This window comes from Diachasmimorpha longicaudata, chromosome 3 (genome assembly GCF_034640455.1).
Source record: "Diachasmimorpha longicaudata isolate KC_UGA_2023 chromosome 3, iyDiaLong2, whole genome shotgun sequence".
Taxonomy (NCBI): domain Eukaryota; kingdom Metazoa; phylum Arthropoda; class Insecta; order Hymenoptera; family Braconidae; genus Diachasmimorpha; species Diachasmimorpha longicaudata.
Window position 1 is genome coordinate 11,818,994 of NC_087227.1, and position 24,644 is coordinate 11,843,637.

A 24,644-nucleotide genomic window follows, 5' to 3' on the forward strand; every position below is an offset into this window, starting at 1 on the left:
CATTAGATTCCGTGGAAGGGTCAAGAATGGAGTCTCAGTGAGTCCTCAGTGCACTTGAATTTTATTTACTTAGTCAGCAGTACAACCCCCAAAATAACCCTGAATGCCTCACGAATCCCCCACAACCTTTCCCACATCGCCTCAATTATTATCATAATTTTCTCAACGGAATTATTCTCTTGAAGATGATCTCTGGATGGAATTGACACACCCGGACGTCCACAAAGGTTGGTAAAGCCCTTCCACATTACTAAATTGAACATATTCCATTTTGTCGCTCATGAAGACTGAAATAATCAATTTTGGGCCTTTATGATGACTTTTCTGATGATCGGAGATGGTTCCAAAATTTTCGTTGTTGTAGCGAAGGAATTTCCAATAACGGTTCCATTTTCCATCAGTTTCGCTTCATTATGCAGTTTATTTTTTACTTCGAAAATTGTTTTGATGATTTTTTCTGTCGTTTTGTGATTTTATTGCTTCAAAAATGGCAAAAATAAACTTGGGAGGGTAAAATGAGTCATCACGAGTGTTCGCTTATACCCGAGGGAACAAGATGTCAGCTGCTGCCATTGTTCAACGAACCATTCGCTATAATACCTTTTCATTTCCTGTTGTTGCTCTCCACTCCTAATTCCGATACTTCCGTTTTTTCATTAAATTTTTGTAGACATATCTTAATTTTGAACAGTTTAAATCTGTCATAAATCCCGAATGGATGCTGAAACTAACACCAACATTCTGGTTGAGCTTCTAGCTCATTGGCAGCTGGGTGTTAGTTATAACAATTAATTTAAATGGCGAAAATCACACGAAGTTTTATGAAGAAATGATCTTTTCGACTTTACGCAGATAAATAGAAAAAAATGTAATATCAATATCTAACAAAAAAGAAATGATCAGTGTCATTTTTAAAAATTCATAATGTATGATTTTAAATGAAGGAAAAAATTATAAACTTTAAACAATGACAGACGTATACGCGATAATATTAAAAAAAATTTTGGACAGTCATTAAAAAGTGATCAATAGAATTGAAAAATTAATGGGGAGTTTATGGAACCTTAATGATGGATGGATAATTTCTTTGTTCAATTTAAAGCTTCCTTGTTTTGTTAATTATAATAACTTGACTTTATTCATACAACTTTAAAGGGGTCCCAAAATGGAGGGGGTTCAGAAGGAGGAGGCCCAGCCGAAAAAAAAGGTGGAGAATTTGATGAAGAACTTGATGTTCCGAGATATGGACATAACAACTAGGTCTAGTGCCAGCACCAAAGAATTGGAGTCTATTGCTGAGACTAATCTGGTTCTGAAAGATCACAAGGAAATGGTAAGTTAAGACTCCAGATGATATCGGAGTCGAAACGCGTAACCTTCACCTTCCGAATGTTCTTAACTCAGAAATCAATGTGTCAGATGAGCTCATGCTACCGTTATCAATTCAATGAGTTATCAGCATTCAAAGGAAGTCCAAAGTATGCAATTTTCTCAACTGGACTCAATCTATTTTGGAATTTTGAGATGGACTGTTTTTTTTTTCAGAAATGCTGTGTCCCTGGAATTGCAAGAGCTACGTTCCTGATGGTCTTCAGCCCAGATGGGTGAGCTGATTATTTTTATTCATCGTCAGTTGATCCTCTCCTAATTTTGTTCATCGGAGATTGATTTTTTTTTAGAAAATGCCCATTGAATTTTTTTTATCGTTCAGTTAAATAGACATAAGATATTGACTTTTCTTTTATTCTTGAAGTAATGAAAATAAACGAGTTATGGGCAGTTGAAGAAGTTAGACTTAAAAATTCATGTGTCTAATATTTCTCATGAATTGATCCGTAATTCACACAACAATCCCATTGAGGAGAAAAGGGGAATTCCTATAAATCACCCCTTCCTGATTTTTTTTCTCTCTCTGTTTATTTTCAGTACAAAAGTCGCATCGACCCACGGTAACCACAACGTCTGCATAACAGACTTGACAACTGGCAGAAATATTCGTGTTCTAACCGGTCACCCCCGCACTCCGTGGTGTATCGCCTTCCATCCGACGACCGATATAATAGCGACAGGTTGTCTAGGCGGTCAGGTTCGTGTATGGGATCTCGCCGGTGGTTCAGAGATCTGGAACACCGAGCCGCAGACCGTAATCGCCTCCCTCGCGTTTCATCCGACCAAGCGCCTGCTGGTGATTGCAACCTATAATGAGATTCACTTTTGGGATTGGTCAGAACCGGAGCCATTCGCAGTTGCAACCACCCGTAATGGCAAAGAGAGGGTTCGGTATGTTGCCTTCGACAACACAGGTCGTAAATTGATAACAGGAATTGGTAATGTAACGCCAATGGAGTCACAGTGGAATCGACCCCCGGAGGCACCCAACAGAAGTCTCCATCCTGATTATTGGTCGAACACAGACAGGACACAATCGCCCCCGTCAGCACCCCGTCTCCATCATTTGTGGAATAACGGGAGTGTTCCCCAGGAAAATGTATCTGGGCACGGGTCGCAGCCAGAGCCCTTCGCTGCAGCCCCTCCTCCATCGGTTCCCCCGGAGCCCCTACGCAACTATATTCGACAGAGCGTACAGCGATCATTGATAAATATATTGCGGCAGCAAGCCGATTTCGGTATCCATCCGAGGAATGGCCATGCCAATTCTTCACCCTCACAATTTGAAAACGTCACCATCGAGGTACGACGCAATAACTATGCACCAGAAGAATCAACCGCAAGCCCTATGACTACTGGCACCCGGGGTAGACACTTCATAGAGTGGTTCATGCGGGACACGTCTCAACTTCAGGATCCTCCACCACCAAACGCGGCTCTCTCTCAATCTATTCCTCTCCAGCTGAACGTCTACCCGAGTACTTTTCAGAGATCCGTGATGCTAATTTGTTCTGAGATCAATAGAAATTTATATCAAACAAACCTTTTCCAGCGGTACGAAACTCTGGTGAAGAATACCTTCAGATTGCCTACGCGTCATCTAATAGATTCAACTTTTCGCCGAGGCTGGGGCACCGGTCTTTCCCCTATGATTGCAGTCTTCAGGGGGGAGATTAATGAAATCTTACAAGCGAATTTGACAAATTGGTTGCGAATCCCGTCGTTGTTGGAGAACGAGCGCGAGCCGATTAGAATATCCACAAGAAATATGTTGGAGAGCACTAGAATGAACCAAAGTAGGAGATATCAAAGAATAACGGTGTTGAGGCGTTGCCTGGCCCACCGAGCTTATCTTTATTCTCGAGAGTTCACCGATGAAATGACGAGTAGGATGCAAAATTCTTTGGCGCACGAATGTAATGAGCTATCGAAGCTTGAAGTGCTATTTCGTCAAGTGTGTTTCGTAGCTAATGGAATAATATCGAGACTGCCAGTAGATTTGTCCTCAAGACCAACTGATAATGAGATAGCTGATACCGTTGAAGACAATCCAATGTTCTCCGACAATATAAACATGCCGGACAGCCCTCGAGATGGAGAAATTTCGGTCAGACCCTCGACATCAACATCCACTAGGCGATTATTAGCTCGGAGTTCTGAAGAGACCGAAGGGCCTTCCCGGCGACGTAGGAGACTGAATGATGATATTGGTGTGAGCTATGCAGGATATAACTCAGCCACTAGGAACTGGGTGGAGGTAAATGATTCTTCAGCATCTTCCGACGAAGGACAATCTCCTCAGGGACCTTCTTCTGGTGCTTCAAACTTTACAGTGTCTTCGAGATCTGCCTTCCAGCCTAGTGTTAGAAGAAACAGCATTGAGCAATCCAGTAGTTTACAGTCCCCTCAACAAAGGTTTCAGGCTTGGAGGGAAATAAGCAACCCGAATCGGTCATTCTCTAGTTCCCAGACTCCCGGGGTGAGAAGACCCACCGAAGAAAGGCGAACAATGAGGACGAATTCTTTTGAAGGCACCCTGAGACAGGAAGATGATAGTGAGGGGTTAGGGGCATTTTCAAGAACCTTAGGCTCGTCTTTCGAACGTAACCAATTTCGTTCTACTCCCATCAACGAGGGGCCTTCTGGCTCGTTTTTATCAACATCATCCGGTAGAACAGCAGAAGACGATAACGGGAGATCATCCTCGAGTGAGCCTGATCATTCGAATAATAGACAGAGCCAAGGGCAGCGTTTGCAGGAGCTTACAGAGGGAGTGCTATTTAAACTGCTAGAACGTCTTGGATTTCGTCGCTTCGGAGAGCAGGAATCCAGTCACTCACATTCGAGAATTCAGGGAGAATCGACTAATCGACATGCAAGGATTCATCAAGAGACTCGGGAAGCTCTGTTAAATATGGTAAGATTTACCAGAGACGCGGCTGAACCTGAACTTCGCAGACGTGTTCAAGTAAGAGGTCATCAGCCTGGGACATCATCCTCAAGGGAGGTGAGAACGACTCCCTGGGCTCGAAGAATTCAGAGACTATGCGCCGGTCTGGATGAAATCAGAAGAGGAGCTATGATGAATGTTGAGTCGGGAAGCGTCGGGTCGTCAGCTCGACCACCTCCAAGCGACGGCGATGATGAAGACTCCGCCAGTTCACGTATGAAGCTGCAAGAATTGAATAAACGACTGGCAGAATTAAGTGAGCGAATATGGATGCTCTCAGAAACACCTGGGACTGTTCCATCCGCGGAAGCACCTACGACTGTTCCATCCGCGGAAGCACCTACAGACTCTGCGTCTTCAGAAACACCTCGACGGGTTGAGGAGACTGACGATCATCGACTGCTATTAAACCGCACCGACCCAATAACTCCATTCCACAGACGATTGAGAATGATAGTTGATAGAGCTCCATCATCGCCATCCCCTAGACCACGAGCGCGCCCTAGAGATAATGATAACGAGGAGGGTTCATTGTTCCCAAGTACTGCCACTAATAACGTCCAAAACCATGAGGTTTTGTCGAGGAGATTACTAATTGGCATTTTAGGGCAAATGCAAAGTAATATCCACAACTTCCGATTAACTGCCGGACCGTTTTCTGCATATAATCGTCGAAATTCTACCACCACAAATAATGGAAACTTTGATGCCACTGACCGCCCTCCATCGAACATTCCCACAGCTCTCGAGCATGAGGAAGAGATCGAAGACGGGGAGGAGGAAGATATGATCAGACCAAGACCACCTTACAGGGCTGCTCCCATGGCACAGTCAACTCGATCTTCGAATGAGGAAGAGATGGTTGGTGAGCGATCAGGGTATGGAACCTGGTTTCGCGAGGAGAACAGTAACTCTGATTCGAATCATAGTGATGAAACAACTGTGAATGCCGAAGGAATGGATCGAGGACTGCTGTCACCTGTCTCAGCTAATGCCAGTCGTTACGAACAACCTCCATTGTTTCCGTTCAGAAGCCTTCGAGAAAACATTAAAAAAAATTTACTGGATACTGACAAGGCTCAACCGGGGCCAAGTGGTTCCAGCGATACCAGAAAGTCACAACCGAGCACTTCCTTAAACTTCCTTCAACCACATCCGTCACAGGCCGACAAATCCTCTGATGAGGATTCCTCCACATCGTCAATCACAAGCTCAGAGACAAGTTCCTCTAATCAGAAGTCACCGAGAGGTTTATCGAAGATTCCACCAGCAACTCCAGGATCTCAAATTCCGACAGAACCAAGCAGAGCTGAACCAACTGAAGAGTTGAATTTCAGAGGCTGGCGAGGCCGTCGGAATCACTCAAATAGTCATCCAGTTGTCCAATTGAATATTCTCATCTCTGACATCGCATTCTATCGTACTCAGAGAACTAGGTGGGAGAATTTTCTCGCAAGAATTCGGTTACTAAACTTGAGAAACCCTGAGGACAGTTCGGAAAGTGGGAGCAGCTGCAAGAAGCCTCGACTGGATACAGCCGCGAGTTCTGCCAGCCAGCCCGGCACCTCTCAGGAGAATCCAGGTACCTCTCGCACCAGTTCCGAGCGCTTTCTTGGTCCAGAGCACATGAAAATGATCGACGGACTGTCTCACATAATTCCCGAGGAGAGTGAATTCGAGCAATTATTTTTCCGAAGATTTTTGTACCACTGGAATGCCACCAACCAGAGAATACGCTCTCGTTCGCTTAATCCTAACAATGATCACACGTATTCCAATACACCAGCTAATAGCGAAGAAGGGGATTTGCTGAATCCGGCGAGTGCAGCTCTTAGAATCTTGTCCAAGTGGAATCCAGCGATTTGGAATAGACGAGAGGGTGGGTCGTCAGACGATGACGACTCAAGTTCCGATGAAAATCCTCAACCCCATCAGAGCTATTTAGGTATGCGCGAGTATCGGCGCATGGTATCTCAGCTAGCTAAGGCTAGGGCAATTGACAGGACTGTTGAACCAGTATCACAGATCACGGACAATAGTCCCTATCATCAAATAGTCGAATTTTCAGCCCTTCTAGTTCAACATTATAACGCGCTTTCAAATAGTCCACAGATTGTGGGGAGAAATGATGAGAGAAATCAGAATAGCAGCTCACATGTAGCCCACAATAACCACCAAGATATTCATATGTCAGCAAGGCTACATTTGGTGAATACACTGAGCTCCCTATCAGAACGCTACCCAGACGTCACCTTGGCCAGGATGAAACTTTTCTATAACTACTTCCAACTAAAAATGCTCTTGATTTTAAGTCGCCAGGCCCTGGAACTCATAGATCTGTTAACCGCTCAGACGTTGCTATTATTCTCAGAGCAGCAGGAGAATATGGGGCGAAACAATCAGAGTTCCACAGTCACTCCAAGAGAGGATAATGACGTGAGCGATATCGAGGATCCTCCCCCGCTAGGAGGAGCATTCGATGACCCATCCAATTCAGGCCCATTATCGTCTCTGAGAGGTCCTTCAACTTCTTCGGATAATCAAGGAGGCTCTGCGCGATTCGCCAGGCATCTATCTGCATTAAAGGCGTTCAACGAGAGGCTAATTAGTATAATCAGGAATGACGTTGTCGATCAAATGCAATTGAATAGAATGCATAGGGTTACGGAGGATGAGGTTTTCCGCAGGGCTTTGAGGCAGTGGATACCCAGAACGAGTCCCAGGTCGAGGCAAGCAAATTCCTCGGAGAGGCGAGAGGAAGAGAACGTAGAGGAACAAATTAGACGGGATAATGAAGACCCCCGGCCATTCAATGTTCCTGTTGTTCAGGTCAATAATGTTCCTGTCAGTGATTTCAATAATTTGAATACAACGGATAATCAACCGAGGAGCTCATCCAGTGCTACTTTTACAAGGAGAGTTTTCAATCAGTTAACCAGGAGTCCGGCTAGTCATAGATTAACTACCTCGCTTCCCGGTTACTCTTCAGGATCCACTGTTACGGTAGTTAATAATCCTGAGGGAGAGAGGAACATTTTCGGCAGAATGCGGACTTTTCCTCGACCCTGGATACCGCAGATCAGCTGGGGTGGCTTTTCACATTCCAGACATCCTGGACATGTTGCCGCTGCTGGAATGGCCGCTGGAGCAGCAGGTGCTCCAGGACCTGATCCGGGAAATGATCCGGGCAATGATTCGGATGAAGTTGAAACCAGAGATCAAGTACCGGCCTCCATGTCACTCATACATGCTCTTGAGGTTCAGAGCTACAGGATTCAAGCCTGGGACTTCTCCAATGCTGAAATACCGGATATCACTGATCCTAAGAAGAATATCGTTGTGAAGGAGTGCAAAATTCATAATGACGCGAGTATCGATATCTCTTCCGATGGAAAGTATCTGGCTACTTTGCTACCTTCTGGACGATTCAATGTTACTACTGCTGTAGGTGAGTTCAGGGTATTCATTGTGACGGGTTGTAAGGGTTTAGGGGTTACGGGGTGACGGGGTGTAAGTTTTGAAAATTTGAAGCAGATGAAAAATTGTACTGTGTTACTATTCAATAATTGCCGTTTCTAGAACAACAACATTCCAATTCAATTCTCTGTTTACAGGTGTTTACAGTCTTCAGTGGGAAACACTAGGGAAACGTCTTTACTCGACTAAAGTTGATCAGAGCGTTGTCTCCCTATCGATGTCTCCGACGGGTCAGCATCTGCTGGTCGGGCTGGCATCGCGTAGGGTTCACGCTCTTGCCCGGCCATTTCCAATGGCTGTAATTTATAAATTTGTGGATCGACCTGAAGAAGAGGAGGAAATCACTTCGCAAACCTCTCCACCAGATCCCCCCCCCCGACTTTATTATGACTTTATCTACAATTTACAAAGTAATTTGAATAATTATGGCATTAATTCCTTCATCAACAATAGGGGAGAGAGAGAAGTTAAGGATAATAAAAAGACAATGGTGCTGTTGCGGGAGTTGCAGCAGGCTAATAGGGAGACTGCTACTCATGTTAGTCTTAATTGCATCAGATGGGCCCCACAACCTGGCCAAGGCATGGTTTATGCTACTAATACTGGACAGTTAAATATTCTCCGTTGATACATTCATGTTTCTTTGATAGGAACCTCTTCTTTGGGGAATCTAATAGCAACTTTTTTCAGTTTTATCTAGGAATAAGATTTTTTAAATTCATGGTTTCAGCAATGAAGAGTGTCTGTATTTTTTTTTAAATTTAAGCCAGTAAAAATCAACTGAGTACGTCAATGATTTGATGTTTTTTTTTCTAATTAATTTTTTTTGTCATGGAATTTATTAAACTGTTGGGTTCTAGAGTCTCGGCTGAAAAAAGTCAATCATAAATATTGAGTATTGATCGTTATATTCAATAAATTAAGGATAGGGTGATGAACAATCATCGAGCAGAACTGATGTTACTCGTCTACCTAACCCAAATATAATCAAATAATAGAGTGTAAGTAATGACGGTGATCTGGGAAGAGATAAGATGACGAACGTTTGATTATTCTAACAGTTCCAGTAATATATATATCCAATATGTACTTTGTCCATTTTTTCTTTTATTTCCATGATATGTGAAAAAATTTATTAAATATACGTATGTATATAAACTATCTACTGGTCATTCAGATAATTATCCAAAATGTATGCCAATTGGCTGTATGTAATGATTTGAATAATTAAATAATTATGGTGAATTAAATGAAAATGAAAAATATACTCCACTTTTTCCAGGAAAAAATATCACTTGATAGTTGAACCGACCCTTTTAGAATTAGTAAACAATTAAACATCGTACAATAAACTGTGAATCAACTCAGGTGTTTCCGGCTGCTTCAGGCACATCCCCAGTTTCTCACTTCCTCCTCTATCATACTTACTTCCCCCCAGTTCCTCTAAATCCCTATCCAAAATAGTTTCAATCTCTTCATCGATGTAGATAGGATTGTCATAGCTCTTGAGGAAGGAAGAAGTGCTAGGATCATTGCTCGAATTAATTGTCTCATTAATAGTTTCATTAATTGTCTTTTGAATTTCGCTCTCAGTGATATAGACAGGTTGAAAATCATTCAACGTTCTCTCACTAATCATCTCCCTTTCATTCCTAATATCATTCGTAATACCCTCGTTCAGAAATTCTGCAGAATTATTGTCACTGACAGGAAGTATTCCCTCCTGAATCATCGGTGATGATCTCGTGCACTTGAAGAGATGTTGTTTAAGATTCCCAGTTTGAGAAAACTGTCGATGACAGTAGTTACAACTGAAGGGACGCTCACCTGTATGGCACCGGATGTGCCGATGAAGTTTGTATTTTGTCGCGAAGGTCTTGCCACACTCTGTGCACGTTAGGGCGTGATCAAAACGGTCCAGGGAAGTATCCAAGTCTGAGTGGCAATTCAACATGTGAGATTTCAGGGAGACTTTGAAGCGGAAGGATTGGTGGCACGTGCTGCAGCGCCATTCTTTCTTGTCCTGATGACTCTGACGGTGTCTTCCCAAGACCTCTGGTTGGTTGAAGGACATGCGACAGATCTGAATGGTTCAAATATTTTAATTTCATTTGAAATCACAATTGTCATCAAACATGTGAAATAATTTCTACGTGAAATTTAGGGCGGATGTATATAAATGTTGGGGCTTTTTCGGAACACTCACGTCACAGACGAATGGTCTCTGTCCAGTGTGAACACGTTTGTGCCTTTCTAGATGAGCCTGACATCGGAAGGTTTTGGTGCACTGATCACAAGCAAGTCTTCTGTCAGTTCTCAGCTCTGTACGATTTTTCTCCAGGAGTCCAGTCTCTTTAAAGTGACTCAACATGTCCTTAGAAGCACATAGAATGTTGGTAAATCAGCATACGGAATTTTTAAACAGGAATTCATCATTTTGAAAATTTTCTAGACTACTACATAGCAGTGAGTAGCACTAGGAAAATTCTATTTCACCTCAGCAAAGTCGATTTCAATCGATGGAGCCGCTAATTGTTTCTGGACATTAGCCACCATCAAGCAGAACTCATCAAAGCTGCAGATTTTCTGCTCACAATCCATACAGACGTACTTAGAGAAATCATCGGACTCTGCGACATTGATAACCTGCACAAGTCCACCAATATCCGGATAACTGCGGTTTTTCGTAAACCACTTTCAATATTATATTTAGTCAAGCAAAAGTCCCAAAAAATTGGAAATTTAACTTGAGGGATCGCAAGGCTATCATCGAAAGCAAAAACAATTGAACTCCTCTCAACAATCAAACAATTCCCCAACAAAACCTGTCAAAATGTAGTTTACCTCTCTAGGAAAATATTTGTTAATTATCGAAACCAGGACGGCCCCCTTTATCTTATCCTTGAAGACATCAGTACCTCTAGCCTTTTCTTTTCCACATAATCTGCACAGTTTGGAGCTTATTTTATGAATGTTTATCATCTTCGATGGGAAACACTTCACTTTTCACAAATCAACAATTTTGGAAGATCACAATAAAAACTTCTGTTTCCAAAAACCCATTAAAGGTACAATTTTTGTACAATGAAATTAGTTACCATTCAAAAGGCGAATCCGGCACCAATAAATATTTTAGTTCAACTTTATTTATTTATTTTCTTGATAATTATGGTGTTTTGATGTTTTGCCAATCTCTAAATCAAGATGGCTCTGTCTTACGCGGGGCGCATGCGTGACTTGCGTTGTGCGTCCGCGCAGGTAACGCCGTTGGCTATTTATTTCGCCAGCTCGGCTTTCAGTAGCTATCGACAGATTTCTCAGTGAGGAAACATGAACAAGAGGATAGACTAACGTGGGGACTCCAACTCGGGGGTCAGGCGATCCTGGGCCTGGGCGAGGACAGGCGGCCGTCGATTCTTAGGCTGGACGCTCTACGGGTGCTTGTAATTTTGTAGAGGCAGTTGCGGGGTAAGTTGAACGACAAATTGTTCACTCTTTAGGCGGATGATGTTTTTCCCGCATTTGTGGGGCCCACAAATGCGAACAAATTCTCCAGAAGCGAGAGAAACGAACGCAAATTATTTTTTTCCATCCTGAGGCCCCAGGGACTCAATCCAGAATTTTTTGGCGGGAAAGTAGCGTTCGCGTATAACATTAGTAACAGCTTCCACCGCCAGAAGCGACCTAAGCGCGTTTGGTATTGGGGTTTTGTACCGACGCTGGCTTTAGCTCCCCTAACCTTTATTGTGTCTGTCCGTCCTTGGTGGGACTTATGATGTCGTGCGTAAATTTTACTACAGTTTACCCACAATTCACAAGTGCCAGTGGTTTCTATGTTACCTACCAGTGGCAGGTGCTCGTCGAACACTCGGAAATCAGCAATGGATAAAAGGTTAGTGATTTTGCGTTGTTGCGGTATTGAGCGGTTTGTTCAAATAGTTAAAGAACGGTCGACGAGTCTTCAAAGTATTCAAAAACTCAGGTGTAGCTCAGGTTATAAAACATTCATAATTATCTTCGATGATTGAATAATACCTTAGTTGTGTGTTGGTAGCTGGAATTGGGAGTGAAAAGTAGATCTTGAATAGCGATTTACCAAAAATTTAATCCTTTATTTACTCTAGTTCATATGAAATTTCTCATTCATTGTCGAATATTCACAATAAAACGACGAATTCTGTCCCCGGATACTCCGGTAGCTCCAATCCATAAACTTCCTCGAGCTTTTTCGGCACAAACCTCCCGCCAAGGTAATGAAACTTCCCTTTGAACTCCTTGGCACATAATTTGGGTGCAGTTAGAGAAATCAGCATTTCAGGGTTGATCCCTCCATCCTTGGGAGGTCCAGCCTCCACGTCCCAACCTGACGGTATGTCCACACTGCAGATGGGTCTTTTCGTAGTCCTCAGGTACTCGATGATGGGTACAAACTCCTTTCTCACCGGGGATTTAAAACTGAATCCGAATAGAGCATCCACTAGGACAGTGTAGTTCTCTGACGTTTTAATATCCCCCATGTTGTCATGGATCTTAACATCATTTTGTGAGCACTGGTGTAAGAGGCTTTCGTACAGTTTGTTAGGGGTTTTTTTGGGGTAGTAGACTTCAGGGTCGTAACCCAAGAGTTTTAGATGTCGAGCGCAGACTAGACCGTCTCCTCCGTTGTTGCCAGGACCACAGCACACTAGGATGGGGTTAGGATTTTGTTTTGATGGTGGGTAAGCTTTAGTGATGGCTATCGCACAGGCTTGACCTGCCAGCTCCATCAGTTGGTCCACACTGAAGCGATAGTACGTAAAGAGGTCCTGGTCCACATTAATTGCTTCCTTCTGGTTGAGGTACTTCACCATTTTCCAGGGAGAAGTAGTGATCAACCGGTGGATACTGGGTTCAGGTGATTTTAATGAGCGGTAGAAGGGCAAGGTGATTTTTATCATTGAGTTATGGTGGAAACCATTGATTTTCTAAGAGATATCACTTTGATCGCGAGGTTTTATAAACCTTTAATATTACCAAACAGAAAACCCAGAACTCTGATGATGTTTTGATAGGAAAATTGTCGCTCGAATTGTGATTAAGCCTTTAACATGCTGATATTCACGAGGTAGCGGCAATAGCCCGTAACTTTTAAATCAACAAAGAATTAACTCTACTTGACTCTACTTTTCATCTTTAGGAAATAGATGGACAATTTGGTTAGGTAAATAATTTTCTTAGCAGCCATACAATGGCGAATTTCATTTTTCAAGACAAAATTAATTTATTCAACTCGTCAACTGCACAGAATTGGACTAAATGAAAATTTATACACAATTAAAGATTTTTAATGAAGTATTCAACGACGGTAATACATAGGCCATTGTCGTCATCCTACTGCCCCATATCACTCTCGTTTTTAAAAACTACGTACATCCATTTGATACATTATAAACATCGCAAATCTACTCGTAATCTCCGCTAGTTCAACGACAACGTTTTGTAGTATTCATCAATAGTTTCATTTATTAATTATGGTATTGCGAACGATAAGAAGGTAGCAGGCATACTTCCATTGACTTCAGAACTTCTTCCTATCATTTTTCAAATAAATTTTTGTAATCATTATTCCTTTATAATGAATAGAAAGAAATATTTTCATCTTATACTTGAAAAATTTACTCGTAGGTTCCTTTGCAATTATCTCTCTAGGAAAAGAGCAAAATGTCATTGATTCGTGAGCAATTTATATTTGCACACAAAATGGGTTTGGCTATTTTTTTCTAAATCAAATTCTTCTCGAAATATTTGCAAAGAACTGAATGAAGTCGTCGGAAAAGTTATAAATAAAGTTCTTAATCTCTTCTACAACTACTTAACGTCCTTTTAAGTATGGTAACTCCATTAATAATGAGTGTATTTCCCTTTTGATATGAGTGCTTTCGTCATTGAATAAATCATGAAGGACAGACAAGTGCTTTTACGGAATGTATTATCATTTAAACAGAGATAAAATCCAGATATTTCAAACGTTAATACAACAAGATTCAATGGAAGTAATTAATACTATATTTATAATTACTTCGAAGGCAAATGTTAATTTAGTTGACTGATTTACGTCTTTGTTCGATTTTCTACGCATTTCTATCTAAGTGATTGTAAAGCTACGAATCAGTGAGTTGAAGCATTTCGCACGCTAATACTGCATACGCACTCTTATTGATTTCTCTTTAGTGTGAATATGATTCTTTATCATCAATCAATTTAATTATACTGGATTTTCTACTTTTTATAGTTCACTTTTATCGATCTTGGGTAATCGTGAGAGCAAGATCAATGTATTGTTTTTTTAAATAAATAACGAATACTTTTTACAATTTTTGTTGGTGAATCATGGTAATTGGATGACCCGAGTTAGCATCTTCAGAATTTTTTATATTTTTATCTGGAGAGTTTGTCGATGGAGAACACTATAGAGATAGGTTTAATTAATTCTTCATTGAGATATTAAGGATTTCATAGCCGGAGGAACAAAATGAATTGCTCAATAGCATTCAGAATAGGAAATGTCTCTGGAAATCAAGTGATGCATTTCTTTCGACTTCGATTAACAAATTTTGAAAATTCGGATGTTCAAATCTCGCAGGCACTTGATCCTCGTGACCCTCAGACGGAGGGATTTAATTGATTAATTATCTTCATTTCTTTTTATTTAACGAATTATCTTAAATCTTATTAGAATGCTACAGTGAATTATCTGCAGTTTTAACGCTGAATTGACATACAATCGATAATTCACAGTACTTCATCACCTTATTGTTTACCGAGGCGTCCGGACCTGCGTATTGCATAACTCGGGGGAATTAATATTGTTTTCAGTCAAGTTTCCATCTTTCAATTTGTTTTCTTTTTTTAATTTTCCTGAGAGCTTAGACGTGGACTTTGCTCAAGTCTGACAAGAAAGACTTTGGTGTTATGATGTGAGATGATCCAACAATGACTTCCCAATTTTTAACGGCATTAGTGACCTCATAAGCACAACGTATCTCTGAGAAACACAACCCACCGACGAGAAAAACAATTAATCGTGGGACGTTTTTGATTGTCGCCTGACCCTTGTCCTTATGCCAGTGTCCATATCTCACGCTAGTAGGAGCATGAGCATATCCAGAGCTAGCAGCTCTTCCGCCCAAGAATGGAAAATGTTTAGAATCCAATCTTTCCTCAATGGCATCTTCCATGATGTCTTTAATTACAGGAGTCCAACGACTCATTTGATACGTCTGTTCTGTAATTCTCTCCTTACGTGGAACTTGATAAGGCTTTCTTCCTTTTCCATCGATATTAATTCCAAGATGAGCCATGTTCAGAATGGTTTGCTTGTCGTCTGGAGACACCTGTGCATGGTGAATGAGGCGACTTAGATTCTCGTCATTTATTCCGTTCTTTGAGAGAACGTAGAGGGATATTATACGAAGTTTATCGACATTGGTAACTGTCTGGTCTAGAAGGACTGGGATTGTGGTGCGCATGTGGTCCTTTATACGCTCACCCTCTGCATCTGTGCCCATTGCCAAGTCCTAAAACGATTTCAAATGCTTAGCATTCTCCAATATGCAGGGTTCTTTTCTTCAATTTTACACGCAAATGACGATAGTAACTTTTTGGGAAAAATTCCCCATGTTCGTTATAGGAAAACGATAATTACCTGCTCGACCTTGCATAGCTTGTCAACACTCCCTTGATAACGCTTCATGCAATCTTCGGCAAGATGGAGATGAGTCGCATATTTGCTGAGCTCCTTCTGATACTGAGGCATTTTCTTGATCATCTGAGAGAGATCTCTCATGCTCTGTTTATCCCCTTGAGGCATTCGTTTGGAGTCGGTGAATTTTTTAAGATTCTTCGTCACTTTGCTGTAAGACAATTGGTTTATGCTTCTCATTCTATATGATTATTGTTTTTTTACTCACTTTGAAACGACAGCAATGTGTTCGTGTCTCAATTCCAACCACAATTCATCATTCTCATCCAATAGGACTTCCTTTTCTTGCCCTTGGGTTGCTTCATATCTAAAACAGAAAATAATCTCATTATTGTCTTACTTTCAATGTATTTGTTAATCAAGTTAATCACACGTCCACGATTACCTTTTTGACCGGGAAATATTAAAAAGACTATGTTATTACCTATAAACATCATTTTCGATGTCAAGCAAATCATAAGCCATAGCTTGAAGCGTAAGCTCATGCAGAAGAGGTGAAACACAGTCGAAACCTCGGTCGAGAATCAAAAGTTGGGATCGTGCTTTTTCAGGCCCCTCACCCATTGTTGGCTCATCAGCCTTGTAGGCGTCCAGCTTCTGTTGGACAATCTGTGCGAGCTCCACGTTTCGATCGAAGTCACTAAAAAATTTAGCGTTATTATACCTCATAAAATTCGCCAGAGAGATGATCTAATAACGTTTTTATTTTTCTGAGAGAGTAATGAAAATTTTTCAAAAGTACTGAAGAAATTTTCAGGGTTTATTGATTTCATTTGAGGAGTTATTAATTACCTTCGGTATCTCACTGATGGGTACTCCCCTAGGGTGGCACAAAGGGTGGCTATTTGCTCTGCAATTCGCTCCATATTTGCATTGCGCAGATTTATAAATGAGGGGTTGTAGAAACATGCGAAGGTCTCGCGTGAATCCAATGAGAAAACCTTCGAAAAACAATATTGGATCAATCATTGTTATTTTTCAAGAGTTATAATAGCAATGAAGGCCAGAAAAGCATGATTCAAGACGATTGAACCCACAGTGAAAAATAAAAGTGCAACACACTAATTTCTAAAGCTCCACAAAAGATGAAGAAATTAACACTTTTATTTGACAAAGTAGTGAACTGATTCAAAGAACATGCACAAACATAACAATATGATCTCCAATAGTCACTTCATGGAATGTAAATAGTTCTAGATATTTTTTAAATAATTTAGTTTTCTCTCATCACCTGAGACTCATATGGAAGAAATGCAATGTTGATCTCTTTGAGGGTTTTAATCTTTCTAGCTCCTATTGACTTGCAGAGATCATTGAAGAGCTCCTCCGGGCATACTGGTTCGTGCGAGCATTGGATTTATATTTTTTATTTGTTAGTCATGTGCAAGTGAAAACGATGACACAATATGAAAATCCAAGAAGTTGAAATTCGGCATTAAAATTATGAAAGCCATTAGTTCTGGCCTGAGATTAAGAAACCGTATTCAGAAGGTTCCTCAAACTCAGCCGTTCGTGAAACATTTTCATTGTTAGATCATTTGTAACAAAAAAAATACGTCTTCAATTCATTTTGATGCAGAATTGTATATTTGAATTCAGCGTGAATTTGGTTAGTAAACAGGAACATGGGAGGATTGAAAAATACTGATAGCAGAGACAGATGCACTTTTTTTTCACATCACAATGATTTCTCCGTCTTTTCATTAATTTTACCTGTTCCTCGTATGGAATAAACGCTATGTTGATTTCTTTGAGTGTTTTTATCTGTTTTGGACCCAGGGAGTTACACAAAGCATTGAATATGTCGTCGGGACAGGCTGAAAATAGGATGAACTGAACAAAATTGAAGATCAAAATAGTTGAAATAGTCAACGAGGAAAAAATGAGAATCGTAGTGAGGGAATTATCTAAGAAAAATTGGCAATAATCTTGTGTCCGGAAATATTTTGACCATTGGAAAATTGGTTGCCTTTTTACCTTCAGTGAAATAAACATGCGCAGCTTTGTAGACAGTTCTCGTTGGATTACTGAAGTCATCAATCAATTTTTGTACAGATGAATTGCACGGTGTGATGAGGTAAACGGCCTCCATCGTTGGTAGCGGTTCACGTTTCTTATTTATGTCTTCCACTAGAGTTATTCCCTGAGCACTTATGTCATGCATTTTGCAGCATGCTGATACCATTCGCATTGCCAATTGATCCACCACCAGGATCCGCCACTCCACCGCTCCTGCTTTGGCTGTTTTTTTCTGTTTGATGACTTCATTCATAATTTCTAAGGAGAAAATATAATTATTCAATGCTTTGAGCTTTGAGGGGGGGAGGAGGAGGAGGAGGAGAAACACAGCATGTTATTCTCTCGCTTAAATACTTGATGTTGCTTCTAATTCCTATTTAAGATATTAGGATTTTACGGTTATTAATTCGCAGAAGAAAATATCAGTTGCTCTCAAATCTTTGGCGCTTTCCCACTTATTGATCGGCCTTTTCATCCAATGACGTCACGACGAGACAGTCACGTATGCCTCAAAACAGCCCCCTTGCCCTCGCGCCCACAAGACCATTAAAGAACCTCTGCGTAATAAAACAAGAAAAACCCTCACCAAACTCATTTCGTTAAAAATTGAATTACATAAAAAATTCGTGATCAATTCCAGTTGAAATCCTGGCTTATTACTCCCACGTGGATGAGTCTAGGATATACAACTAGAATGTGTCCGCAAGGAGAAACTAACTTTTCCGCCCTCAATTTCTGGAATTTATATATAAAAATTCAAATGATCAGTTCTGGGTGTTTTCGAAAACTCAAAGGCCAGTAGCGACCCTTAATGTCATCTGAGAATAGAAAATTACGCCCTAAATCTCAGGACATTGTCAAAAAATCAAAATAATCATCTAAAAATTTCCAGAAGAATTCTGAAGCACTTTCTCATCACTCCACAATATTTGTAAACACTCTGGTGTCAGTCCGGGGGCCTGAAGAATTATCTGATCCATCTCAACGTCGAGAATGGAAAATTCTAAATACAAGAAGTCAAGAAAATGCTGACCACTTACGAAAACAATTCCAACAACTACTTTATGATTTCACAATATTTCTTAATCTCCCAAATGTCAAATGTCCCTCAAAAATTGCAGAATCCTTCTCAAAATGTTGAATTTCGATTAAAAACCCCCTTAAAAAATCCAAATATCCCGTCATGTTCACATAATTAAATCTTTCCTCTTTGCGGGAAGGGGCGTCTTCCCTCCTACTCTCTATCCCCTCAGTCTCCACCAATTATGTCAATAATCGCAGGTCTCTTTTGACAATTCCTGGAAAATTGACATTTCCCTGATTACTGTGTACGTTCAAGTGGTCGATGAGATCATCGTCCGCCCCCAAATCGTCTGAAAAAAACTTGTCTGACTTCTCAGGGCCCTTGATTCCCGCACCGGACATGCCCTGATTGTAACAGAATTCTCCGGACTCCAGGGATAAATTAAAAACGCTAATTAAACCACAAAAAACAACAAATAATTATTGGACTCACTTTGACCGACTTGTGCTTTGAGCGCCATTTTGACAGTACTCAATAAGTACCTTTTAAAACGACAAGCAGATGGCATCGTAACCTCCTCCCAGCTGCGCGCGCAACTGTGGAATAAGTGGGGATGAGCGTCCGTTGCCCGGCCTCGCCTCGCGCCGATCGGAATTTTATTTTCAGTTTGCGTGAAACGCTCCATCCGTTAATATTGTGTCGCTCGTTATTTATCGGGACTTGACGACACTTGCCAGTGGCATTCACGTGTCGACGGGGGTGAACTTGGGGAGTGATTTATTTTTGATGAAATGTGAGGGGAATGTATTTATTTCAAGAGTAAACTCAGTGATGTGTTTATTTGTACAGTGATACTAGCAGTGTTTGAGGATAATTCGGGATTACGCGAGAGAAAAGATGAAGCTGGAATATCCGTGCAGGGTCGAGGGATGGCTCAATGTCTGTGGTAAGTACCTCGTGCATATTTTGTCGTGAAAATACGCCGGGAGGTGAAGAAAACCCGTACTTGCGAAAATACAAATATTTGGCTGGCGAATTTTTGGGGCGTCATACGCAAAGCGTAACCCCCACCCGTAGTGTTGATAGGCAGGTACTAATGGCGTCAGTTACAAAGCGTAAATGTTTTCGATTGAAATCCTTTGTCTTAAACCCATTTTTCACCGGGAATTGTGAAAATTCGGTGCAGCAAAGGTCGTGCTGTGAAAGCGGTTTTTGGGGGGGGCGGAGGTTGGACCAGAGCTGGTGCAAATTGAATTTATAGCCCGGTCATTGTCATCGGATTGTTTTCCCGCTTTCTAATGGAAGTTTTTCTAGGGATCTAGGTGTCTCCGTTCCCGAGCTATTCGCGAAATTGTGGGTGGGGAAATGATGTCTCTTTGTTGGTAGGCTATCGTGGGATTTCCTCTCGATTTTAAAATTCTTGGGGTTTTTTTTTTGTGAAAAACGAGTTAAAAAGGGAGAGTACGATGCGTCGACACGTGCTTGAAGCTTTCGACCTGAATTCAAACGTTGTTTACACAGTTCGGGTCAAGAATACATCGAACACTTGTACGTTTACGTTTCAGTTGAGGTTTTACTCATTGGATTTTTATTTATTTTTCGCCGGTGTGAGGATAGAGTGAGAAAACTAGAGAGAATTTTATCAGCACAGAATGGGAAAGTGTTATGCAGTGCACTGTTGCACTGCGGGTCGATTGATTATTGCGACTTTATGATCGATCGGGCGTCGAACTCGGGTTACGTATTCGTGAATAATCATTTCGATGGATAATGCAATTGTTATCGCAGTTTTTTGCATTCCAGCAATATCTTAATATATTGAGGATGAATTATCCCGTGCACGTGTACCCCCCTCTCCATCCTTCCATTCTTGTTTGAATAAAAAAAATTAGGTAGTAAGGTAATGGTCATGGATGTAATGGTAATGGTATTGCAAAAGGCAGAGGAGGCAGATGATAATAAATCGATGAATAAATCATGAGGAGCGAGTGCTTGGGCGTCTTGAAGGGAAAAAGAGATGAAAATGAATTAGAAAAAAAAAGCGGACCTTGGCCTTTTACCATATCAAATCCAAATGAAACGGTGGAATTATCGACGAGTGGGTGGAGACATTTTTCTCCTTGCTCTTCGATTTGTCTTTTTTTTTTGTTTTTTTTTTCTGTCTTTTTTCGTAGGTAAATAGCTCATTCAGAGTTGCGTCGTGCGCCAAGGCACGTTCTCCTCGTATACTCGTCTTTCGGTTTGCGTATCCTAAATACCCGCTCCTATTCGTCAGATATTTTTACACCCGACGACTTCTCTGCTCCACTTTGTAACCGACTCAATGCTTTTTGATTAACGGAAATTCATTTGAGCACCGAAATTACTGCTGTTTATTAATCTTCATTCAACCACACTTTTAAATTAAATTTGGATTTCGTATTTTCAATTTATTTTACGACATCAAAGGAGCACGCGATACCAATCCTATCATAATTTTCGCTAGAGGGAAAATTATTTTAAAAGTATAGGATTGAAGCTACAGCATTTATCTTTCCAAAAATATTGACATGATAACGTGATCTATAGGTCGAACAGGTCGGTTAGACGGCACTGGAGTTATCATCTTCCGATGCATGTGACTATTGCCCAAAATTCCTCCTACATATCATTAATGAATAATTACCATAAAGACCATAGAGTTACCGTAAAATTAAAATTTAAATAATTACCATAATTGCAACATCACTGGTAATGCAGGAAAACGAATGGATGACGTGACGGCCATTAAAAACGTGCGGAAATACCCGATCTAAGAAGCCATAATTATGTCCATTTTGCCTCATTACTTACCAAGAAATTCATCTACTCTCACTTCTCCGGAAAAACGCGATAATTCTTCCGGAAGCCGTCCAATGATTTATCGATTTTCAAAGCCAAAAATAACAGGGTGTAAATAGATACAGTGACATTCGGCTAGCGCAGGCGAGTCTCCATGCACTAGATATAACTGGGGGGAGTGATGACGAAAAAAAGGGTCAGGTGAGGATTACAATGGGGCGGCTGGGGCACCTGCGACGAAAATATAAAACCACTCGTCTGTCAAACAAAATTCCATTCACGTGCTGCGGCTTTCCTGTCCTTTGCTCGTTTTACCCATGTACACCTTCACTATTCGCTTCCCCACCACTTGACGGTCCCTTCCATATTGCATTACCAAGCACAAACTCGACGAGAATTTATCAATCAAATACATCGCATATTCAGGGATGCGTTAGGTATGCTAAAATTATGATTGTGGAATCAAGTGGAAGTGAGTTTTTGAATAATGCCGAGAGATTTATTCAGTTGAAATTTTTTCAGTTAATGTCGATGTTATATATTTGCATTTTTGCGAGATTTATCAATGGGTAAAAATATTTTGAGACGCGACACCGTCTTTTGGACGGTAGCTTCACGTAATGAGACATTATTTATGTTCAACAGTTTGGAGGCGGAAATTTGTTGAGTTGTACCGTAGAATTGCAAAAAGCGAGAATGTCAAATGTGAAGACGATTTTTTTTCCTGTGGCGCTTGTTTACACAATTGCAGACGGACACATGACGTGGTTATAGGCAAAAGGGGTATTACGGTTATACTCCGTACAGTTTTACAGTTATGGCAACCTCATACTTCAATGCCATGGGCCGGTAGAATTGCTCCCACGTTGTTATATGACCGTGAATTGAGATGTCTTGATACATAACGAATGTTAGGGGAGAGTTTTAATACTCGGGAATATGCACGAATTTTATTGTTGTCGGTGGTGAAGTTTTTTTTTTTTCAATTGTTTCCTTTCGCCGGATTCCCAGAACTGTCGGAAGAATAATTCCGGGTATGAGTATCATGGAGTGTACTTCTTTTATTTGGCGCTCAGTACTTCATGTTTCTGTTTATGAGTGAGAGCTGGTGACATTTTTATTATTGTGGTATTGTATTTCACGTGATTGTTACATACGTGTACATTAGACATGTATTTCCAACTTTACAATTTGTGATTTTAAATCCGTGGAGAGTCAGTATTCCCAGCAGTGGGAATTCATCGTGTTTTGACCTTTACATATCCATCACCTCACTGGTCTCGAAAATCATAATGTAAATATCTTAAGCTGAGAGAAATACCTCAGGGTTATTACACTCTCTCCCTGTTTGTTTTTTTTTTTCCAGTAGAGTTTTCGGAGCACTTTAACCCTTACAATATAACTTCTACAGAAATTTGAAATGAAATGATTTCATGCTTTAAACAGAAGCTTTATTCCGAATGATTGAATAACTCATTTTATATAATTAAAATTTTACTACATTATTTAGACCATATAAATCAGTAGACGACTTCCTCGATGCCCCAAAAAAATCAGGCGAATCTCAAAGTGGTGCAAAAAGTCGTTCTCTTCATTTCAAATAAAATCCTGTATTTGTTCATGAAAATGTGACGAGCACCGGATACGCGCCTAGCTAAAGGGCAAGGTATCTAGACGTGTACACAGACATTTTGACATTCACTCCTGTATACTCAGTCCCAGGAAGCGTGAGCGGAATGCGTGACACGAATCGCGCGTACATTTCGACTCATACCCCACTCCCCCTCCAGCCCCTATTTTTTTTTTATCTTCATCCTCTTCTTCATGTCATTTTTGTTGTCCGTGTCTCTTTGTTTCGGGCCTCTTTTTTGCTTTCATTCCAACATGAATTCGCGTTTAGGATGTTATGTCGTTGCGCTTACGCTTGGTGAGCGGTTTTTAAAACCGTTATACAAGCGGAGTAATGAGAATTACATAAAAAAAAGAGGATAATTGATAGTTACGGGGAGTGCTGAGATGTTAGGAATTTCAATGACTCGAAGAATTAATTTTGGACAATCGTCGATCTAATAGAACTTTTTCAAATTTTTTATTTACGTGAAAGGTGTCGAAATCGAGTAGGCTTATGCCAATTATTCTACATCAGTTTATTTGCTGATTATAATTCGATTCTTTTCATGGTGATGATGTGTCATCACTTCCGGTTGATTCATCGTCATTTGAACAATATTGACTTCTCAGAAAATTGAATTTTTCCTTCTATTAATAGAAAATTCCCACTCCTTTCCTATTTCAAATAATGAAAAATAAAATGAACCGGAAAAAATGGAAAATCTAAGAGAAATGAGCAAATCTCATCTCCGATTAGTTGCCTTAATCTCAAGAATCTCAAGGTTCCTACAATTTTACTTCGTGTTTGCGTGTCTAGGATCGTTTGGCTCGTCTCCTCGGCATTTCTAGCAGCCACCAAAAAGTGGAATCTTGGAGCGCAACGGAGTGTGCGTTCCACTCAAAATCTCCGGAAATTCACACAAAGGAGGAGCAAAGTATTTTTTGCTGTTCAGGCCCTCTGATCTCTCTAATCTTCATCTCGAAATTCTCTCAGGTACTTTTTCTAGCAGATGGGATCGGAAGGTACCTCGCTACATAGGGAATTCCTCGCTTTGGGAAATTTCCGGCTCAAAGCCCCCTCGACACAGAAACCATTTTGCCCCATGACAATTATAATTTCAATAGGAACTTTTTTTTCGAGATTAAAATTGGTCTTTTGGATTACGAGAGAAGTACTAGGGGGAATTGCGGTCATGACCTGCGTTTTTTCTTGCTTATTAATTTTTCAGAAATGTCCAAAGGGATCCCACTGCCGATCGGGCAAATTTTTAGAGCTAAATGAGTTAATGACCAATACTTCCAATCACGACTATTTCTATCAATTCTATGAAGAACTTTTTTCTCGATTTAATGCAAACATTTGGATTTGTTCCTCTCCCCGCCCCAAGCTTTCCTGGTGACGCAACATTAATATAAACTCCGTAACGACCCTCATTAACCTCCCCGCTTTCCGCTTAAAACACAACAGAACAGATGAGTCGATCTGTACCACCCTCTCTTTCACCCGAAAATCCCTGAACACCATTGGAGTTTCACGAAGAGGGCTTTCTCACAGTGCTCGGGGGTGCTAGAGCAATCGATATTTTCCCCAGCATCACCCTCCCTTCTGTAGC

The 24,644-nt window shown here is 40.8% G+C and overlaps 5 protein-coding genes across 12 annotated transcripts in view; 2 read left to right on the forward strand and 3 right to left on the reverse strand.

Annotated features, from left to right (window-relative positions):
* The first annotated feature begins 18 nt into the window (after positions 1-18).
* On the forward strand, positions 19-9,083 carry LOC135160180 (uncharacterized). Its single transcript, XM_064116427.1, has 6 exons — positions 19-37; positions 186-227; positions 1,156-1,333; positions 1,546-1,604; positions 1,927-7,787; positions 7,954-9,083. Exons 3-6 carry the CDS (start codon positions 1,166-1,168, stop codon positions 8,442-8,444), a joined length of 6,579 nt encoding a protein of 2,192 aa, XP_063972497.1. The 5' UTR covers positions 19-37; positions 186-227; positions 1,156-1,165; the 3' UTR covers positions 8,445-9,083.
* On the reverse strand, positions 8,541-11,032 carry LOC135160214 (zinc finger protein 578-like). 2 transcript variants are annotated; one of them, XM_064116536.1, is made up of 4 exons: positions 10,661-11,032; positions 10,313-10,462; positions 10,023-10,190; positions 8,541-9,899 (listed from the first exon to the last, which is right to left on the reverse strand). In XM_064116536.1, exons 1-4 carry the CDS (start codon positions 10,796-10,798, stop codon positions 9,150-9,152), a joined length of 1,206 nt encoding a protein of 401 aa, XP_063972606.1. In that variant the 5' UTR covers positions 10,799-11,032; the 3' UTR covers positions 8,541-9,149. The 2 variants fall into 2 exon arrangements, with proteins under 2 accessions (XP_063972606.1, XP_063972607.1); XM_064116537.1 differs by having other exon boundaries at positions 10,915-11,027.
* Positions 11,033-11,146: 114 nt separating this feature from the next.
* The window catches only part of Raskol (raskol), a 68,736-nt gene continuing 55,238 nt past the window's right edge, over positions 11,147-24,644 (forward strand). For 2 of the 5 annotated variants that reach the window (XM_064116443.1, XM_064116444.1), the window contains exon 1: positions 11,155-11,284. Coding sequence is in view for 3 of the 5 variants with exons in the window: in XM_064116435.1 (XP_063972505.1) it covers positions 19,498-19,546 (49 nt within the window). In the remaining 2 variants the exon portion in view is untranslated. Of the gene's footprint in view, positions 11,285-19,264; positions 19,547-24,644 lie in introns of those variants that run through there. The other 3 variants (XM_064116434.1, XM_064116437.1, XM_064116435.1) reach the window with 2 other exon arrangements.
* Positions 11,902-12,898, reverse strand: LOC135160219 (NAD(P)H-hydrate epimerase). Its single transcript, XM_064116543.1, has one exon. The coding sequence runs from the start codon at positions 12,751-12,753 to the stop codon at positions 11,974-11,976; it is 780 nt and encodes a 259-aa protein (XP_063972613.1). The 5' UTR covers positions 12,754-12,898; the 3' UTR covers positions 11,902-11,973.
* LOC135160197 (protein ROP) lies at positions 13,052-19,179 on the reverse strand. 3 transcript variants are annotated; one of them, XM_064116491.1, is made up of 8 exons: positions 19,093-19,179; positions 17,535-17,834; positions 16,789-16,892; positions 16,350-16,498; positions 15,982-16,197; positions 15,766-15,864; positions 15,501-15,708; positions 13,052-15,372 (listed from the first exon to the last, which is right to left on the reverse strand). In XM_064116491.1, exons 1-8 carry the CDS (start codon positions 19,166-19,168, stop codon positions 14,722-14,724), a joined length of 1,803 nt encoding a protein of 600 aa, XP_063972561.1. In that variant the 5' UTR covers positions 19,169-19,179; the 3' UTR covers positions 13,052-14,721. The 3 variants fall into 3 exon arrangements, with proteins under 3 accessions (XP_063972561.1, XP_063972560.1, XP_063972562.1); XM_064116490.1 differs by lacking the exon at positions 16,789-16,892 and adding an exon at positions 17,271-17,374; XM_064116492.1 differs by lacking the exons at positions 16,789-16,892; positions 19,093-19,179 and adding an exon at positions 17,271-17,390 and having other exon boundaries at positions 17,535-17,742.

What these genes read in the sequence shown, in the direction of transcription:
- LOC135160180 (XM_064116427.1), top strand. Translation starts at nt 1,166, where the DNA reads ATGGAGGGGGTTCAGAAGGAGGAGGCCCAGCCGAAAAAAAAGGTGGAG. An exon ending in TGAAAGATCACAAGGAAATG is followed by an intron (nt 1,334 to 1,545) that starts GTAAGTTAAGAC and finishes TTTTTTTTTCAG; the next exon opens with AAATGCTGTGTCCCTGGAAT. An exon ending in ATGGTCTTCAGCCCAGATGG is followed by an intron (nt 1,605 to 1,926) that starts GTGAGCTGATTA and finishes GTTTATTTTCAG; the next exon opens with TACAAAAGTCGCATCGACCC.
- LOC135160214 (XM_064116536.1), bottom strand. Translation starts at nt 10,798, where the DNA reads ATGATAAACATTCATAAAATAAGCTCCAAACTGTGCAGATTATGTGGA. An exon ending in ACAAATATTTTCCTAGAGAG is followed by an intron (nt 10,463 to 10,660) that starts GTAAACTACATT and finishes GGACTTGTGCAG; the next exon opens with GTTATCAATGTCGCAGAGTC. An exon ending in TTGAAATCGACTTTGCTGAG is followed by an intron (nt 10,191 to 10,312) that starts GTGAAATAGAAT and finishes TGTGCTTCTAAG; the next exon opens with GACATGTTGAGTCACTTTAA.
- LOC135160219 (XM_064116543.1), bottom strand. Translation starts at nt 12,753, where the DNA reads ATGATAAAAATCACCTTGCCCTTCTACCGCTCATTAAAATCACCTGAA.
- LOC135160197 (XM_064116491.1), bottom strand. Translation starts at nt 19,168, where the DNA reads ATGCCATCTGCTTGTCGTTTTAAAAGGTACTTATTGAGTACTGTCAAA. An exon ending in CCATCAGTGAGATACCGAAG is followed by an intron (nt 16,198 to 16,349) that starts GTAATTAATAAC and finishes TAAATTTTTTAG; the next exon opens with TGACTTCGATCGAAACGTGG. An exon ending in CACATTGCTGTCGTTTCAAA is followed by an intron (nt 15,709 to 15,765) that starts GTGAGTAAAAAA and finishes ATTGTCTTACAG; the next exon opens with CAAAGTGACGAAGAATCTTA.